This window comes from Mastigoproctus giganteus, chromosome 1, assembly GCF_048544385.1.
Source record: "Mastigoproctus giganteus isolate SK-2022 chromosome 1, ASM4854438v1, whole genome shotgun sequence".
In the NCBI taxonomy this organism is placed as follows: Eukaryota; Metazoa; Arthropoda; class Arachnida; order Uropygi; family Thelyphonidae; genus Mastigoproctus; species Mastigoproctus giganteus.
This window is the reverse complement of record NC_143575.1, coordinates 229,004,096-229,022,828: the sequence shown is the minus strand read 5'-3', so window position 1 is coordinate 229,022,828 and position 18,733 is coordinate 229,004,096. Positions and strand designations below refer to the sequence as shown.

General features: G+C 38.0%; 1 protein-coding gene across 1 annotated transcript in view; it reads left to right on the top strand.

Annotated features, from left to right (window-relative positions):
• LOC150091576 (poly(A) RNA polymerase gld-2 homolog A-like) overlaps nt 1–8,410 on the top strand; it is a 359,740-nt gene extending 351,330 nt beyond the window's left edge. Inside the window, exon 13 of the mRNA XM_090384638.1 lies at nt 7,801–8,410. Within this exon, the coding sequence (XP_090240764.1) occupies nt 7,801–7,934 (134 nt within the window). The 3' untranslated portion in view covers nt 7,935–8,410. The remainder of the gene's footprint in view (nt 1–7,800) is intronic.
• The last annotated feature ends 10,323 nt before the right edge of the window (nt 8,411–18,733 follow it).

Sequence of the window (18,733 nt, the reverse complement as noted above, 5' to 3'; positions counted from 1 at the left end):
GATCTGATTGAGGTGTATAAGGCCTTGAATGAGTTGAGCACGCTGAATTCAGATTGGATCCTTCCACTTGTTCAGATTACGAACCTAATGGGGCATAAATTCAAATTAAGAAAAGACAGATGTAGAATAGATGTGCGGAAATTTGCCTTTACCCAGTGGGTGGTTAATTGCTGGAACAAACTTCCATCTGTTGTTGTGGAAGTTGATAGGATAAATAAATTTAAGGAGGAACTGGACAGACATTTGGAGGGAATGGTGTGATTTTTTTTTTTTTTTTTTGGTTGATGCTATACATGCTTTCATGCATCACATGCCACTACTACTACTACCACAACTATAATCACCTCCTTCTCCTGCTAGCAAAATTACTGTATATCATTGACAAAATCCCATAACCTGCTCTTACAGCCTATCTGCATTGCTCAGAAAACTTCAGATCTGACTGCACAACCAATCCCAGGTCTTTTTCATTTTCTACCACCCTAAGTGTAATACCACTCAGTTGGTATGTTCCTCTGGGGATACTTCTACTCATACGCAGTACTTTGTATTTGTCAGTGTTAAACTTCAGTTGCCACTTCTCAGCACATCTGCCCAAATTTTCTAGATCCTGTTGCAGCACACTGCCATTTCTGTCATTAACAGCCGTTACCAATCTTTGTATCATCTGAAAATTTCAACACTAAGCCTGATATACCTTCATCAATATCATTGATAAATATACAAAACAACAGTGTGCCCAACACCGAACCCTGTGTGACTCTCCACTAATAACATTAGTCCACGAAGAGCAGTGTCCATTTATTACCACTCTCTGTCCCACTCAACCATCCCTTTATCCATTGCAGCAACTTGCCCTTAATGCCATAATGCTCCAATTTGTATAGTAGTCTCCCATGCGCAACAGTGTCAAAAGCTTTCCTGAAATCCAAGAATATGATATCAAAATTAATTTTTGCATCCAGTTCTTTTGTAATCACATCATAGTATCCAATCAAATTTATCAGACAAGACTTTCCCTTGACAAACCTATGCTGTGCATGAATTATTGCTTCAGTCTTTTCTAGATGATCCTGCAATGCATCTTTAACCAGTGAGTCCATTATTTTACCCAGAACAGAAATTCCAGGTAAAATAATTTCTCCTCCACTTTGCTCTCAGTGATTACTAAATCATTAAGCATCCTGTTACAATTTAATAAACTTCTGGTATTTTCCTTCCTTGATATGTGAATCAACTCCTCATGTGTGGATGTAGATGCAAAATTCTCATTCAGTTTGTTTGCTATCTGAGCAGAATCATCAACAGTCAAACCGTCGATATCAAGTAGATCAATCTGATTCATCCCAATTCCTTTTAGAGTTTATATTAGTACAAGAAATCCTCGCTGTATTTTTTAGCATCCTTTGCTAAAGATTTTTTTTAATCTGCCTTCACTTGTCTAATCTCCTTTGTAACTTGATTACAGACTAGCTTATATCTGCCATAGCCTTCCATGTCACCTGATAATTTATATACATCCATTGCATTTTTCTTCTCTGCCACAAGTCTCATTAATTTTCATTTGACTACCACTTAGGCCTAAACCTTGAACAATATTTCTTAATAGGTATGAAAAGTCTAGTAGCTTTCACGATTAATTCCTTGAATGCTTCCCATTTAGAATTTTTATCTGTATTTTCTTATTAGCCATAATTATGAGAGCTTCCTTGGACTCAGGGAAGGTACCCATAGACTGGAGATGTGCAAATGTGACCCCAATTCAAAAAGGAGGATCAAAGGCTGACACAAGTAATTATAGACCTGTGAGTTTAACTTCTGTTCCAGGAAAATTAATGGAGGCACTGGTTAAAGAAGCACTGCAGGATCAGCTAGACAAGACTTCAGTTATAACTCGGACACAGCATGGTTTTGTTAAGAGGAAGTCTTGCCTGACCAGTTTGATTGGATACTATGACAGTCACAAAAGAACTGGATGCAGGAAATAACTTTGATATTATATACTTGGATCTTAGAAAGGCTTTTGATACTGTTGCACATGGAAGACTGCAAATTGGAGCAGTGTGGCATTGGAGGCAAATTGCTGCTATGGATAAAGGGGCGGTTGAGGGGGAGAAGAGAGTGGTAATCAATGGACACTGCTCATCGGGGACTAATGTTATTAGTGGAGTCCTTCAGGGTTCAGTGTTGGGTCCATTATTGTTTTCTGTATTTATAAATAATATTGATGATGGTATATCAAGCTTAATGTCCAAGTTTGCAGACGATACAAAAGTTTGCAGGGTTGTTAAGGACACTACTGACGCTATGCTGCTGCAACAGGATCTGGAAAGGTTGAGCAGGTGGGCTGAGAGGTGGCAAATGAAGTTTAACATTGACAAATGTAAAGTACTACATATGGGAAACAGCAACCCCAGAGCAACGTATCAACTCTGTGGTATTACACTGACAGTGTAGATAATGAAAAGGACCTGGGGTTAATTGTGCAGGCAGATATGAAGTTCTCTGAGCAGTGCAAATGGGCTGCAAGAGTAGCTCATGGTGTCTTATCAATGATATACAGAAATTTTTCTAGCAGAGATAAGGAGGTGATTATTCCCTTGTATAAGGCAATGGTCAGGCCACACCTTGAGTAATCTATACAGGTCTGGAGGCCTCATTTCAAGAAGGATGTAGAGCTGCTGGAACGAGTACAGAGAAGGGCAACAAGATTAGTGAATGGAACAAAGGGTTGCTCTTACGAAGAAAGGCTTAAGTTTTCCAAATTACAGTGTCTGGAGACTAGGCACCAGCGAGGTGATCTGATAGAGGTATATAAAGCCTTGAATGGTTTGAGCATGCTCAATGCTGATGGGATTCTGCCTCTTGCTCAGAATAATCACCTGAGAGGGCATAAATTCAAATTGAGGAAAGACAGATGTAGAATAGATGTCCGGAAATTTGTCTTTAGCCGGCGGCTGGTTTGTTGGTGGAACAGACTTCCATCCCTTGTTGTGGAAGTTGATAGCCTAAATAAATTTAAGGCTTAGCTGGACAGGTATTTCGAACGAACGGAGGGGTGAAGTGGAAGTTTTTTTTTTTTTTTTTCCTGGCTGATGCTGCATGAGTTTCCTTTCTTGCATCATATGCCAATGCTAATGCTATTGCGTGAAGGGTTACTGCTGATAATCATATCAAGAGTACTCTTTTCTCTTGTCTCTCTAACATGCTAATGTAGAAAATATTCGTGCAATAAATGAACAAAAGCCTTTCTAGCATGGGTGACCAACTAATACAACTGACTAATGCAAAAAGGATAGGTGGAACAGGACCAGGGTATGTCTGCCAGGAGCAAAAGTTGATGATGTAGAGCAGATATCTTTTAAGGGCACAAAACGTGACACGTTGGCACTAATGACCTTAAGAGTAAGAGATCTGCAGATTTACTTAACAAGTATAGGTCAATGATGGAAAAAAGTTGCGAGCTAGGATTGAATTTGAAAGTGTCTGAAATTCTTCCCAGACACAATAGAAGGGAGTATATGATTGAGAGCCTTGTCAATCATTTCAGCCCTGGAGAGATTGTGCAAGGCTCATGGGGTGGAATTTTTTTCAGTGTGGTCTGTGTTTGCTAACAGGAGAGACTGCTTCTACAGGGATAGGATACACTTAAATAGAAAGGGTGCACGAATATTTGCTAATGCTATCGAGGCATTGTTAGGTGGGTAAGAAACTGCTAGCTTGGGGGGGGGGATTCACAGACTAAAAGATTAAGAGTAGCTGGAGGCAGAGGCAAAAGCGATTCTTGCACTGCTTCTATTGTAACGAGCAGCTGCCTAGAGAGCAAGTTGCATAGACTTCAAGAGTGGCTGGCAGTAATCATGGGACAAATAAATACATGGGCTGTGTTAGAGTAACTAAGAGTAAGAACAGGTGCATGTACACCAATGCTAGAAGTATAGTAAATAAATTTGATGTGCTGATCAAGGCATCGAAGGGAGTATTGTTGGGATATCAGAGATATGGTGTCACGCAGATATAAGCAGTGCAAATTGGAATTTGGGGATTACAATGTGTACAGAAAGGATAGATAGGATAGGAAGGGAGGAGGGGTTATACTGTTAGTTAAGAAACACATAAAATCTAACGAAGTGCATCCAGTTGACATGGGTGGACAGGCAATGTTGAGTCAGTTTGGTGTGACGTAAACACCGAGAAAGGGAAAATGAGAGTAGGAGTGTGTTATGGGCCTAATGACTCTGATGAGTATAAGGATAATTGTGCAGAAAAACAGAGTGAGCCAGTAAATCAGAATGTCTTGTAATGGGGAATTTAACTTTTCAGATATTGACTGGAATTTGTGGGTCGGTCACTCACACGCTAAACGTTTGTGGATTTATTGTAGGATTGTTTATTACAGAAAGATGTTTGAGGGGCAACCAGAGGGGGTAATACTCTTGATCTGATTATCAGCAGTGATGACTCATGCATTAGGAATTTGCAGATAAAGGAACCATTAGGTGACAGTGATCACAGTCTATCGATATGGGATTTACTTAAAGATGTAACGAACATCAAGGGTGTCCTTGCTTATGGGGGAGAATCCTCCCCAGTGTTCCTTCTGCCAATCCCAATTAACAATCAAGCATATTCTCATAGAGTGTCCTCAATATTCAAGTATCTGGAAATTCAGATTTCCCTCTTTAACTAACTTTCAGGAATCTTTAACTTTACAACACATACAAATTTGTACAGTAAACCCCCGCTATTCGCGGTATCTGTATTCGCGGTTTCGCGTATTCGCGATCGCCGATTTAATATAAAATGAAACCTAAAAAAATGTGAATTTTAAAACGCCGTGAATATTTTCCACCATAAAAAACATGGGCGTGGCTAAAATTATCTTTCCCGGTCAAAACAGCGCTCAGTGGGTGGGGGGAGAGGGGTGAAAAAATCGCGAGCGTGGATGTTTCTCGCTAATCCTTGTTCAGTGTGTTAGTCATGGAAGGTTTCATCGTTTGATTTTAATTTATATGTTTATAAATTGAATAAATTTATCAATTTATAAATTAATATGCTTCCAAAAATGATAACTCTACCGTTTTGCAGTGTAAAACAGACTTTTTCGAGTGCGTTAACGGAAGAAAGTGACTTTATTGTGGTCAAGTTCTTTCTAACCCCTACAAAAACATGGCTACGAATAAAAAGAGAAATGTGAAAATATCAAAGAAGGTGATGACACTAGCGAATAAAATTCAGTTATTAGACGAAATTTCTAATGGTGAAAGTGTCTCCTCAGTGGCAAAACATAAAATCAATGAGTCAACAGTACGATCAATCAAGAAATCGGAAGAAAAAATCTGCCATAGTGTCCGTGAAACCGCGCTAATTGCTTCAAAAATTTGCTCTGTAACTCGTGATGTTAAATTTAAAAAAATGGAATAGCTTTAAATCTGTGGATAGAAGACCGAATTCAAAATAAAATTCTATTAAGTTCACTCATCATTCGTGAAAAGGCAAAACTTCTTTATCAACACTTTAGCGAAACTGGTGATAGCACTGGCGGGATAGGTTTTTTAGCTAGCAAAGACGCTGGTTTGAAAGATTTGTTTGAAATTTCTAATAAATATTACATTTAATATTAAATTGTTTCTTATTTTCATTTCTATGCCTTATGCTTGCATTTCACTATGTACTGTCTATGTACATAGTCATATTATGAAGGTACATATAATACATAAATAGACAAAATTTTAGACTAGTTTTTCTTATATATTTCATACTTTGGGTTTACTGTACTTGGCAATTGTGCAGATTTCTAAGCTCTGTTTCAATACTTGACATGCATAAATATATATAATTGTCTCTGATAACTATAATATAAAATGTTTAGTCATAAGTTAATGATGAACAAGCACAATATGGCCCAGGAGGCTCTTGTGCCAAAAAATTCTCAGCACAACAGCAACAACCATCAAGGGTAAAGGGAAGAGTTTTTGTTTTCGTAAAAAAGGTGACTACAGTGGTCTCAGGCAGTTTTTGAATTCTATATAGTAGGATCAACTGATGATGTTAAACAGTGAATTCTAACTGGGAGGCCTTCAGGGAATTAATCTTGGAAGCTGGTAGGCTTTTACTTCAACTAAGAAATACTGTTCAAGATGTAGACCTAAATGGATGTCAGATGAACTAATGAGACTCGTGGCAGAGAAGAAAAATGTGTGGGATGCATATAAATTAGCAGACTATCTTATATCTGCCAAAAGCCTATAGCAGATATAAGATAGTCTGTAATCGAGTCACAAAGGAGGTTAGGCACGTGAAGGTTGATTATGAGAAATCCTTGGCAAAGGATGCAAAGAAAAACAACAAAGACTTCTTTACTTATGTAACTCTAGAAGGAAGGGGATGAATCAGATTGGTCCACCGTTTGTTTCGACTGTTGATGATCCTGCTCAGGTAGCGAGAATCAGTATTTTTCATCTACATTCACACATGAAGAATTCCGTAAGGAATGGGAAGACAGAAGTTTACTAAAATCTAACAGGGAGCTAACTGATTTTGTAATAACGGAGAGCAAAGTGGAGGAGAAATTGTTGAAGGTAAACATAAAAAAGGCACCTGGGGCAGATGGAATCTATCCAGTTATATTGAAGGTGGCAGTGAGGAAAGTAAGCAAACCCTTTGCCATAATTATGAGAGCATCCTTATATTTATGGGAGGTCATTGTGGACTGGAGATGTGCAAATGTATCCTCAATTCACAAAGGTTGACACAAATAATTATAGACCTGGTACACTCTCTTGCCAGGAGAGGCTTAAATTCTGTCAGTTACAGCATCTGGTGACTAGGCACCTGTGAGGTGATCTGATTGAGGTGTACAAGGCCTTGAATGGTTTAAGCAGTCTCAATATTGATGGGATACTTCCACTTGCTAAGATTAAGAACCTGAGGAGGCATAAAATCAAATTGAGGAAAGACAATTGTAGAATAGATGTGCAGAAATTTGCCTTTAGCCAGTGGATAGTTGATTGCTGGAACAAACTTCCATCTGTCGTTATGGAAGTTGATAGCTTAAATTCATGGAGGAACTGGACAAACAGTTAGAGGGAATGGATGTGCAAAATGGAGCGTGTCCGCTCACCTCGAACGCCAACATAAGTTTGCTACATAAGTTTGCTTTCTTGCATCACATGCCTCAACTACTACTACTCCCTCCTGGCATGTCTAGAAATTATATGGATTACTTTTGAATGTGATCCCTTATTTAAAGTTTTTTTACTTTTTTTTTTTTTTTAAAGTTATTTAAAGTTTACCATTTTTATGGCTTTATACGTTTTTTGTTTTTGTACCAACTGCAACTTGACATTTTAGGAATCCAACCTTACATACTGCGTATAATGAAACTGTGTATTTATTGAGCTATTTCGTTTAAATTTCAATTAAGCTTAAAAGAGATCTAGAAATGTTTCCAAATTAGTTGAGTAAGTTTATTGTAGTGGAGGAAAGATATGTGTTAATGCACACTACCATGATTCTCTAACCAAATATTTAGTACAGTAAATGTAAAATAATTCATGTTGTTGGCTAGTATTTCATCCAACAATATTTGTTTAAAATAGTGTTCAAATTTATAAGGGTGTATCTCATTTTTTTAAAAGGAGTATCACTTTATTTTCATTCCTGTTTACTTATTATTCTACATATAGGTAACATTTTCATGTAGTTAAACTGAATTATTGTGTGTCAGTTTGTTTATAATCTAAATAATTTTTTTAGATATTTTGTACATTTTATTGCTTCTTTTTTCCTCTCTTCCAGAACCCTTTGAACACACAAACACAGCAAGGTCAGTATATGATGAAGGTGCGTTTCTTCGTATACACCAAGCATTTAGGACAAGCTGGTCTAGGTTAAAGAATTCCAGGACCCTGTCTTCCGTACTTTGTATATAATTGTAAATTTTGAGCCCTGGGTTCACTGATTGTATGGTCTTGCCAGTTGTTGGCAATAATGTAAAGTTTGATGAGAGAATTAAGAATTCTGATTGTGTTTTCAACCTGACACGTACCAGTACTTCTGACTTCCTTTCAAGAGATTAAAAATGCATGAAAGAAATGCAGTGATTACACCAGTGTTAGAAGAACTGAGAACTAAATGAGAACAAAACATTAGTGCAACATTTTATTATTCCCCAAAGTGTTGAGTGCACAATAATTGTAGTTTTAATTTTCCCCCCTTTGTTGTGGTATAAATGTAAACCAAGATCATCACATGGAAGTGGAAATGACTTTTAAGTATGCTCATTCTCAGAATATGAACATACGGTTAAACACTTTTGTGGGAACGCCTGCTACACATTTTGATCAATGGCCGAAACAATAAAAAAAAATAAAAATAATTTAATTCTTGAGATCCAGTTAATGTATTGTGAGGGACTTGAGCACGAGGATCCAAGAAGATCCACTTATGGTGGATTTTATATTTTGTATCTATGTATGTACAATTAATAAAAGATTTATACATTGTTGAAACTGTAATTTTTGTTTGTTAGTTGAGACATTACTGGAATGTTTTTTCGTAAATTCAGTTCCTTACCATAATTGAAGTCTTTTTACTTGCATTTCTTAAGCAGATAAAAATGTTGCTTTACTTGACACATTGAAATGCACCTGTTATAGCAATACAGTAAGTACATTCTTTTCTAACTTGTAATTTTTCTTGTCAAACAAAATACTGAAGTATCTAAACATGTATCCTTCACACTAATATATTTTGGTTAATTTCTTTAAAAATTTTAATTCAAGAAATCTGTGTATCTCGGAATGTCTTTTAAACCTCTAAGGGTTGTTTAGAAAAGTTCAAAAGTAATCAAAAGTTGTCATTTTTGACAGATGGCAGTAACCAAAGTGATGCCAAGCTATATTCCATTCTGATGACTTTTCCTAATAAAAAAAAAAAAAAGTTTTCAAATCAAAAGTAGCTTACTCACACTGCCAGCATTGGAAAGTGACTCTCTTGGATATAATATTAGTAATGAGTGGCAAAATAATGTAAGGAAGCTTACTTCCTTGCATTATTTTGTCACTAATTTTGCCTTATACCCCTAATAGGTTTAATCTGTCATTAAATTTATTCAAACTACCCACTTCCACAACACCAGATGGATGTTTATTCTAACCATCAATCGTTCTCTGGTTAAAAGAAAATTTTGGCACATCTATCCTGCAACAATCTTTTTCCAATTTAAATCTGTCTGCTTGCATGTCATCTGCGAAAGACTAAGTATGCCATTATTTTGTTTACTCAATCCATTTAAGGCTCCTGTTAAGATGACTGATCCTGCATTACAGGTCTAATTACTCTCTTCACCCTTTGATCTTCCTTTGGGAATGTAAGGCATATTTGCACTTCTCCAATCTATAAAAACCTCTCCTGAATCCAAGGATGCCCCCAAAAATTAGGGCTAAAGGTTTGCTTACCTCTTTTGCTGCTGCCTTTAGTATAATTTGGATAGATTCCATCAGCCCTTATGTACTTATCTTATGGCTTATACCAGGAGTTCCCAAACTTTCTCGGTTCACAGTGCCCTTAGTGTCTCGGTAATTTTTCAGGCACCCCTAGGCCAAAAGAAATGCCTAACAGTTTCATTTATTAAATAGTTAGTTCCAAACTGCTTATTAAGCTATGTTGAAACTGTGAACTACCTTGAGCTAGTAGTTCACACGTTGTCCAACAGATGTCAAGTTTCGCTGTTTCCCTCAAAAATTTAAAATATCCTGTGGCAACTGTGAGTTCGCTGCCTTATATACTTATATTTAACAATATCTCTTCCAATTTTCCCTCAGATATCATAAAATTATTTAATTCCCATTAGAAGCAAATATACTTTTGGTAACCTTGAATGTAGATGCTTCTTTTGTTTGGGGCCCAAAAAAGATCATCAGTACTTATGCCATTCCTTTCCACTAGAACAGGGTGCCGCAACGACATTCCATGTGTGCCACGTAATTTGGGTTTAAGTTACTTAAACTTATTTTTTTTAATTTATGTTTATTTCATTATAAAAAGGTGTACAGTATCTTTTTAATTTTGTGCTGATCTAAAATCTACATCGAGTATTGTATCAACTGCCAAGGAGAACACCCTGCATACTCTCAAGCATGCCATAGGTGGAAGTAAGAAAAGGAAATACAAAGACTTAAGACAGAGCTGAACATATATCAGGAGGCAAGAAAAGCTGTGAAACCTATAAATGCAAACTAACCTACCTATGCTCAGAAGGCAGTAGAGAGATGTTCTATCAGAATAAGACCAAAATTCCCATCTCACCAAAAGTGTCATTCACTCACACACTACCTGTTAAGCCCAATAAAACCCGCACAGAAGGATCAATCAGCTGCCACTACTATATCCATACCTCCTAACACTCCACCAGTAACAAAAGAAATTACTCAAGAAAAGAATAAGAAACCTGAAGCACATCCTGGCTCAAAAAAAAAAAAAAAAAATGGATGTCAAGAAGAAAGCCTGAGTCTTGCAACTCTTTGCAGAGGAAGAAATGGACACAGGACAGCATCCTTACTTCCCCAGCAGATAAATCCAAGACTGAGAAAAAATAAGCCCTCAACTCTTCGGAAGCTGCTTGATGGACCCAAGAAGCCAAAATAATGGCTAAATTTCTATGATGGAATTGTGATTCCAGTGAAATACTGATGACATCAAGGCCCTCCTGCAAAACCATGAGTATGCTTTTGCTTGCTAGAGACATGAAAACCCATCACTTCATAATGTTAATATCACATATAAGGACAGAACTGGGGATGGACCTGCCCATGGAGGAGTTGCCATCCTTCTGTGCAACCATACCCCATACCAACCTTTACCGCTTTCCACTAACTTAGAAGCAACAGCAATTCACCTTACTTGGGTTTTTATTAACAGTCTGTTAAATTTATTTGCCATCTGGGGCTAACCTTGATAATCTCGTTGTGCAGCTGTTTATCCTATCCTACTTGGGGATTTCAGTGGACATAATACTCTGTGGGGTAGTGCTGACATTAATGGAAGTGGGACATACCATAGAGCATATGCTCACTGAAAATGACCTCTTCCTTTTAAATGTGGGAATTAACATGTTCCACTTGCCTACCCATGCTTTTTCTGTCATTGATCTTTCTATCTGCTCCCCTTCTCTCCTCTCAATTGGGAAATGGAGAACCTGTATGGAAGTGATCACTTCCCAGTGATAACCACACTGAATTAGTGGAAGATCATGTCTTCCTGTTAGGTTACCGAAGTCAAAGATTGCCCAGGTTGACTGGAATGCCTTTCAACATCTGGCAGAATTTGACATCACAGCAGCAATTCAGGAGCCTATCAGTGATGTAAAGTGTTAGTTGTCAAACGGCTCCTGGGGTTCCCCCATCTGCACATTGTGTACCACAGATCTTTGTGAAGGCCAGAGGTTTTCAAAAAGTGTGAAGTGTGCATTAGTGATGTGTGGTGTTATGTGTTGTTCTGGCCATTGTGCCCCCCCATTGCCCACACTTCGCTCTGAGGAGCAGGCCAGTCATAGAGAGAGAGATCGCATTCGTTTCAGAAGATTTCAGTGGCAGGGGCCTATCGCTAACAAAAAAAAAAATCACAAGTTAAAGTAGGGGTAAAGACTGAAGAGGGGGGGGGATTGATAGAGAAGGCAGACCCAGAGATTCAGTGGGGGAAAGCCCCACCAAATGAAAGAGAGGGCAGGAAGGAGGAGGAGACAGAACCAGTTCGGTCTGGTGCTGGTCATAATAAGGTAGGGAATCTGTTTTCTGGGTTGTGAAATACATTAGGAGGTTGGCTTTGATGTTGTTTTGCATCCTCCAAGTGTTTGTCATCTTGGGTTTCCCTGGTCTTTTTTCACTGCTGGCAGTGGGGGAGTAATCTGCCCCCCCCCCTTCTCCTGGTGGGAGAGACATTTACTTCATTCATAATCTGCATTCTCACTCTGCTTGCATTCTATTTTTATGCTTTTTTTCTTACACTTTATAATAATTTTTTTTGTTATGTTGTATATATATATTTTTTTTCTTTCTTTTCACTCATCTTTTTTCTCACCAGGAGGAGGACGCAATGGTGTGTAATGTAAATACTAATGCATAATAATTAAGCTAAATAAGTAAGAATATAAAAGATTAAAACTAAGGTTAGTGTGTACTTAACTGTAACATTTATGGTTTGTGTTCTTTCTCTCACACACACTCATTCATTCTTATGACTTTCATTTAATTTGTTTGACTCTTGCTTTCTGCACTGTACTCTCTGGGCACCAACTTTCTGTTATTCTTCACTTGTGGTGCAAGCCTAGCTGAAAGTTTTTGCAGGCCAGGGGAGAATGCAGTGGTAGTGTTTTTGTTAGTAAATGTTTGTTAGTACTGTATATATAAAGTAATATGTTATTATTAACTTTGTATTCTTTCAGCCAATTACATTTGCTCTTTCACTCATTTCTGTTCACCAAAATTGACATTTATTTCCTTTTACCGTAATTCACTCAGTGCCCAGCCCATTCATTCTACATTGTATCTCCTTGCTACTGGCTTAATATTTTTCAGCTAATCTGCTTTCCTGGCTACCTATATATCTCCCTCCCCTACATGGTTACTTATTTGATGAGGGCACCAGGTTCCTACACATGGCAGGATAGTCCTGTGGGATAATCAAGTCAATCCGGTTTTGTCATGTCAGGTTTCTGTCAGGGTGCAGAATACTGCTATCCTGACAGTTTTAAAATCATCGTCTGGGCATGGTGGGAGACACCGGCAATTTTAACTATTAATTATTGTTCGATTATTGCGGGGGGGGGGGACTGAATTTCTTTGGATAGTTCTGTGCATTTCAAATACGTTCTGTGTGAAAGTTGTTAAAGGCTTTATAATTTTCCTCTTCTATGATGAATAGATGTTCTTGTCCCCTGGGAAGGGGGCCAATCTGTGCTATTAGCTGTGTTCTGGGTATGTCATAAATTATACATTCATTCATATAGAATGTGTGCTCTCTCACCACAGGGCAGTTTGGGTCATCAGTCAGCTCGAAGGAGGTTAGTTTCACCTTTAGGGAGCAGTGACCTGTCAGTATAAATGTTGTAAAAATTCCAGGGGAATACCCATTGCCCATCTATGGCAGAAACCTTTTGGTAACCAGACCTCTTGTTTCCTGCTCCCAATTTGTTTGCCATAGCTTATGGAGCTTTGTGGCTTTTTTTTTCAGTCAGGTGAGTTGACTTCCATCTTTTTTTCTATCATCTCCCACTCAGTTCCCTTTGTTTCCACATCTTCTCGAATCTGATCTTTCCATTTCTTCCTCATGGCTTCTCCTTATCCATTTTCATCTCAAACATTCTTCTTCTTGGTAATCTGTCCAAGTTCATTCTCTTCATGTGCCCAAACAATCACAATCATGATGTAATCATCTTCTCCCTCAGACATTCTTTTCCCAAATTCATTCTTATGTCAGTATTTTGTATTTTATCTCTTCTAGTTTTAGCTAGGATAGTCCTTAGCATGTTCATTTCCATTGCTTGGATTCTGCTAGAATCGTTTTTATTCATCCTCCACATGTCATCAGCATAGGTCAATATAGGGACCTAATATGCCATATTTATCAACTTTTTACACTTCATTAGAACTTCCCTAGCCCATAACAGACTACAGGCGGGCCTCAATTAACACGATTAATTCGTCCCGCAAGCGCATCGCGCAAAACGGAAACGCGTTAATCGAATATAATAACCAATAGGAAAAATTATAATTGGTCCTTGACCTTCTGGAATGTCCATAAAGAATTTTAAAAATACTTTTTAAATAACTTTTTAACTGTATATAATATAAAAGATAATGAAAATAATTATGGAATTAAATGTTTATTGCATAAAACAGCGGTTCTTAAACTGTGCGCCGCGGAATATTTTAAATTTTCGAGGGAAACACAGCGATATTCGACATCTGTCGGACACCGCGCGAACTACTAGCTCGAGGTAGTTCACAGTTTCAGCATTTCTTATTAAGTTGTTTGGACCTAACTACTAAACGAAACTGTTAGGTATTTCTTTTGGTCTGGGTGCACCTTGAAAAAATTACTGAGACATTAAAGGCGCCGTGAACCGAGAAACTTTGGGAACCTCTGACATAAAATACACAATGAATAAATTACTGTTGCGGAAATATTTGAACAGTGTTGACTTTCTCTTTTCATCAATCAATTTCCGATAGCCGACAACAATCTTCTCTGGGCCCTGGCGAAATAAATATCACAGAGAACATCAAACCTTTTGTTTGAGGTTCTATGCGATACGAAAGATTTCATCTAATTCTTTTACCATTATCTCCTTCGCGGTAACATTTTCATCTGGCTCATTTAAAAATTTGAATTTTTAAATGCAAGTCTGCATTGACTTTATTAGCAGGAGACAAACATCCGATGGTTGATGGAACACACCGAGGTGGGCAGCAGGCAAACGTTTGTTTATTGACCATACGACTCGCGGTAAGCTTAACACATGATTCAAATCTTTTTCAACTATCGCATAAAAAAAAAAGATTTAACTGGAAATTTGCATCGTGTAAAGTGAAAAGTGGTATCATTTTTCAAATAGCGTTAACTGAATATCGCATTAATCGAACTCGCGTTATGCGAGGCCTAGCTGTATTAGCAATACAGAACAAACTCTGACTAGCTCCTATTCATTTCCATATCAAGGCTGCCATCCTTTGTTAATAAAATCCCTAGGTACTTAAAATTATCCACCACTTCCAACATTTCCTTCTCCAATTTTAAGCCTTTTACACTCGCCTCTCCTCATCATCATCTCTTTGCTTTTCTGGCTACTTACCTTTAGCCCATACTCACTAAGTACTCTTTCCCAATGTGTTAATTTCTCTTCAAGTTCTTCCTCCTTGTTTTCCCAAAGGGCAACATCACCTGCAAACACCAATGTTTCACCTTTTTTATCAACCACCTCTGCAAGAATATTGTCCGTGACAATAATAAAAAGTAGTGGTGGAAGTATCTTCTAAGTCCATTGGACAACAAAAACCAAATTGAATCCCGAAATTTTGTCCTCTTGCAACTTTCATTATATATTTTTAATCTTCACTATCTATTACCATTTTCTCCACACTTTTTCTCTTTGGGCACTTATCATGTGCCTCTTGAAGTCCAAGAATACCAGAAAAAGGCTCTTGGCAAACCCCCAGTGTCTTTCTAGCAATTCTCTTAAGGCAAATATCAAGCCAATCATTGACCTTCCTCTTCTAAATCCATATTGTTCTTCACTCATTCTCTTCTATTTTATTCCTCAATCTTGTCTCAAGAATTCACTCAGATTTTAGCACAGTGGCATAATAGGTTTATTCCCCTATAGTTATTGCATTCTCTTCTGGACCCTTTCTTAAAAAATTGGTATAATGATTTCCCTTGTCCAATCATCTGTTATTCTTTTCTCTTTCCATACTTTTTTTTTATAAAAACCCAAAACACGAGAGTTATTAGGAACTATAGTACTTAGTACCGTGCTTGGGTTGGAGGTTGAGAAGACGAAAGAAAATATTTGTTGACATTAGACTTGAACTTCTGTAGAATGTAATTTTCAGGAAATACATATGAAGGAAGATTGTTCCAGAAAACAGCAGTTGAATGAATAAACGAGGAAGATGAAAAGTTTGAAGTTGGACACTAAATGGATGTTGGCTGCACGTGTTCGGACTGTTTTGAAAGAGAGCAGGAATTACAGTAGCCAATTCAGAAGAACAGTACCCATGGAATTATCTGTAGAAAAAGGCATGCAGCAGAAACAGTATGCCTATGAGACAGCGAGTGGAGAGACTCTGTTAAAGAGGAGTCATTAATTAATCTAACTGCCCTCTTCTGAATGAAGCCTGAGAGGTTTTGGGGACACCGCCTGAGATGTGGGAACAATATTCCACAGTAGGGCAGATTTGTGATTTGTACAGTGAACAGCTGTTCACTGTAATGCTGAGAGCGAAAGAGAAAACCAAGTTTTTTAGATGCAGAGGAAGAAAAATTTGTAATGTGCTTGTGCCAAAAGAGATTAGAAGTTAGCGTAATCTCTAAAAGAGATATATCAACTAGAAATCAGTGTTACCAAAGATAAGCATAGGAGCAGAAGAATCATTTTTGCAAGATATAAGACAAGACTGATTTTTAGAAGGATTGAAATCAACTAAGTTGTATTTGCCCCACTGGAGATCGGCATTTAAGGAATTGGTAGCGGATATTCGAGAAGTTGAAGCTGATTGAGCAGGGCAAGGTTTCTCAAAATGGAAAGTAGAATGCAATGTGCTATCATCGGCAAAACTATGGATAGGATTTCTAGTCAATCGAAGGCGGTCATTAATATACAAGAGGAAGAGAGTAGGTGGAAAGAACTGAACCTTGGGGGACACCGGCATTAGTGGAGAAGTTAGAAGGCAGAGAGACATCTACCATCACCCTCAGTGAGCGATCAGAAAGAAAACTGGATAACCAATTACAAAAAATAGTTGGAAAACCATAAGATGAAAGCTTGTTTAGAAGATCTTTATGCCAAACACAATCGAAAGCCTTTGAGACGTCAAGAGCCACTTCTTGTGTTTCACCGAACTTTTCCATTGAATTTGTCCATAAATGGGTAACATAAGCCAGAATATCACCAGTGGATCGACACTGATGGAATCCATACTGGCGATCATTGATCAGACGGAAAGTTTCTAGGTATTTTAAGAACCGAAGGTTAATTGATTTCTGCATTACTTTAGAAAGAGTAGAAGTAATTGCAATGGGATGATAAATGGATAGGAGGGATTTGTCACCCTTTTTAGGAACTGGTTGGATATGAGCAAATTTCCAAGCAGAAGGAAAAATACCTTTGGAATAAAAAAGTGAAAAAAGGCGGCAATGAACAGGAGCACAGGTTTTGAGTGAAGAAATACCATCAGGACCTGGAGCTTTCATAGCATCAAAATTCGTCAAAATCCTTCTGACATTCTTTTAACGGAAGACCACAGGAGGCATTGAATGGTGGAGAGTTTTACCAAGATCATTAGTACATGAGTTGGAAGAAAAATGGGATGCTAGCAGGTCAGGTTTATCCTTGGCCGAAGTGGCAACAGAACCATTTGGTTTTGACAGAGATGGGCAAAAGTTGCGGCCAACAGCTTTGGCAAGAGACCAGAATGCTCGGCTACCATTAGGGCAAGAAGCAAGTTTTCTATTCTTAGCCTGTTCAAAATCTAGTTTGGACTGATTAATAACTACTTTACAATTGCTCCGAGCTTTGGTGTGGGCAGAAAATGAAACTGAAGATTTGGAAACAAGCCAATTAAGATATGCAATGTTCTTCTCTTGAACAGCCTTAGCACATTTATTGGAAAACAAGGTTTAGATAAAGGACGAGATTTTAAAGTGGAGTGTGGAATAAATGATTCCATTCCTACAAGAATAATTTCACTGACACGATCTGAGCAAACACTGACATCAGAAGTTTTGAAACAGTAGTCCGACAAAAGAAAGGAAGAAAAGAAATTTTGCAGGTCATCCCATTTTGCATTCTTGTAATGCCAAACAATATGAGGTTGGTAATAGCCATGAAATAAAGGTTCCATTGGAAAAAGAGAATCACCAAGTTGTGAACTGAAGTGTCTAAAGGACCACTCACTTCGACCATGTACTTAGAAGGGTTGTTTGTAAGAAAAAGATCAAGCGTGTTGGTTGTATGATTAGGATTGTCTGGTATTCTTGTAGGTAAATGAACAATCTGTTCATTTACCTCGACCAGTTGGGTCGGTGTGACTAGAAAATGGAAGCAACTATAGTTGTGAACATTAAAATCACCAAGGAAGATTACCTCATTGTTAGGAAAGTTGGACTGGAGAAAGTCAAGTTGCAAATAGAGGAAGTCAAAGAGCTCCAAGTGATTGGTGGAGCTGGGAGAACGGTAGAGCCGACTGATGAATATGACACAATAAGGTAGGGAGATTTTAAGCCAGAGAAGATCGAAAAGAGGAGATTCCAAATTACTAAGTTTCTGACACAGAATATCGAAATGGACATATGCACATGTAACACCTTTGAGGCGAAAGGAATCGTACAGCGAATAATTTGGGCAACTGAGATGAGCAGTAGTTGAATCAACCGATAACTGAGATTCTGTCAGAAAAAGTACATGGGCTTTGGCAGACTGCAAGTGGAAATGGACATTGTTGAGATTAGAATTGAGACCACATATATTTGCAAAATGAACTAGGAAGTGTTTGGGAGGTTTAGATCTTTTTGCAGATAAATTTATTCTATTAGTTTGACAATTCATGGTGTATTCAATAGTAAGAAAAAGTGGGGGGGACATGCTGTATGAAGTAATGAAATATTTGGATATGATGTTCACATGGTAAGAATATACTCATATTCTTGACATGATGTGGCCTCGAAAATCCCCCCCCCCCACGCATACACACTACTCGGACTCCCTCCAGTCACTGTCTGGCAGAGTAGAGGTAACAAGATCCGGAAGCCTCCTAAAGAGTTTCCAATAGGTTCGGTCCGATTTACTAACTAGCAGCCGGACTGCAAACACAGTTTTAGAGCTGTTGTTGTTTTGGTTTTTAGGAGCATTAGTAACTAAGGACATATTGCTCCGGGATATGCGGTGGTCATTCCCTGACCTTTCCACATCTTCCGTATTTGGTGGTGATGGGCTCGAACCCCGGTCTAATCA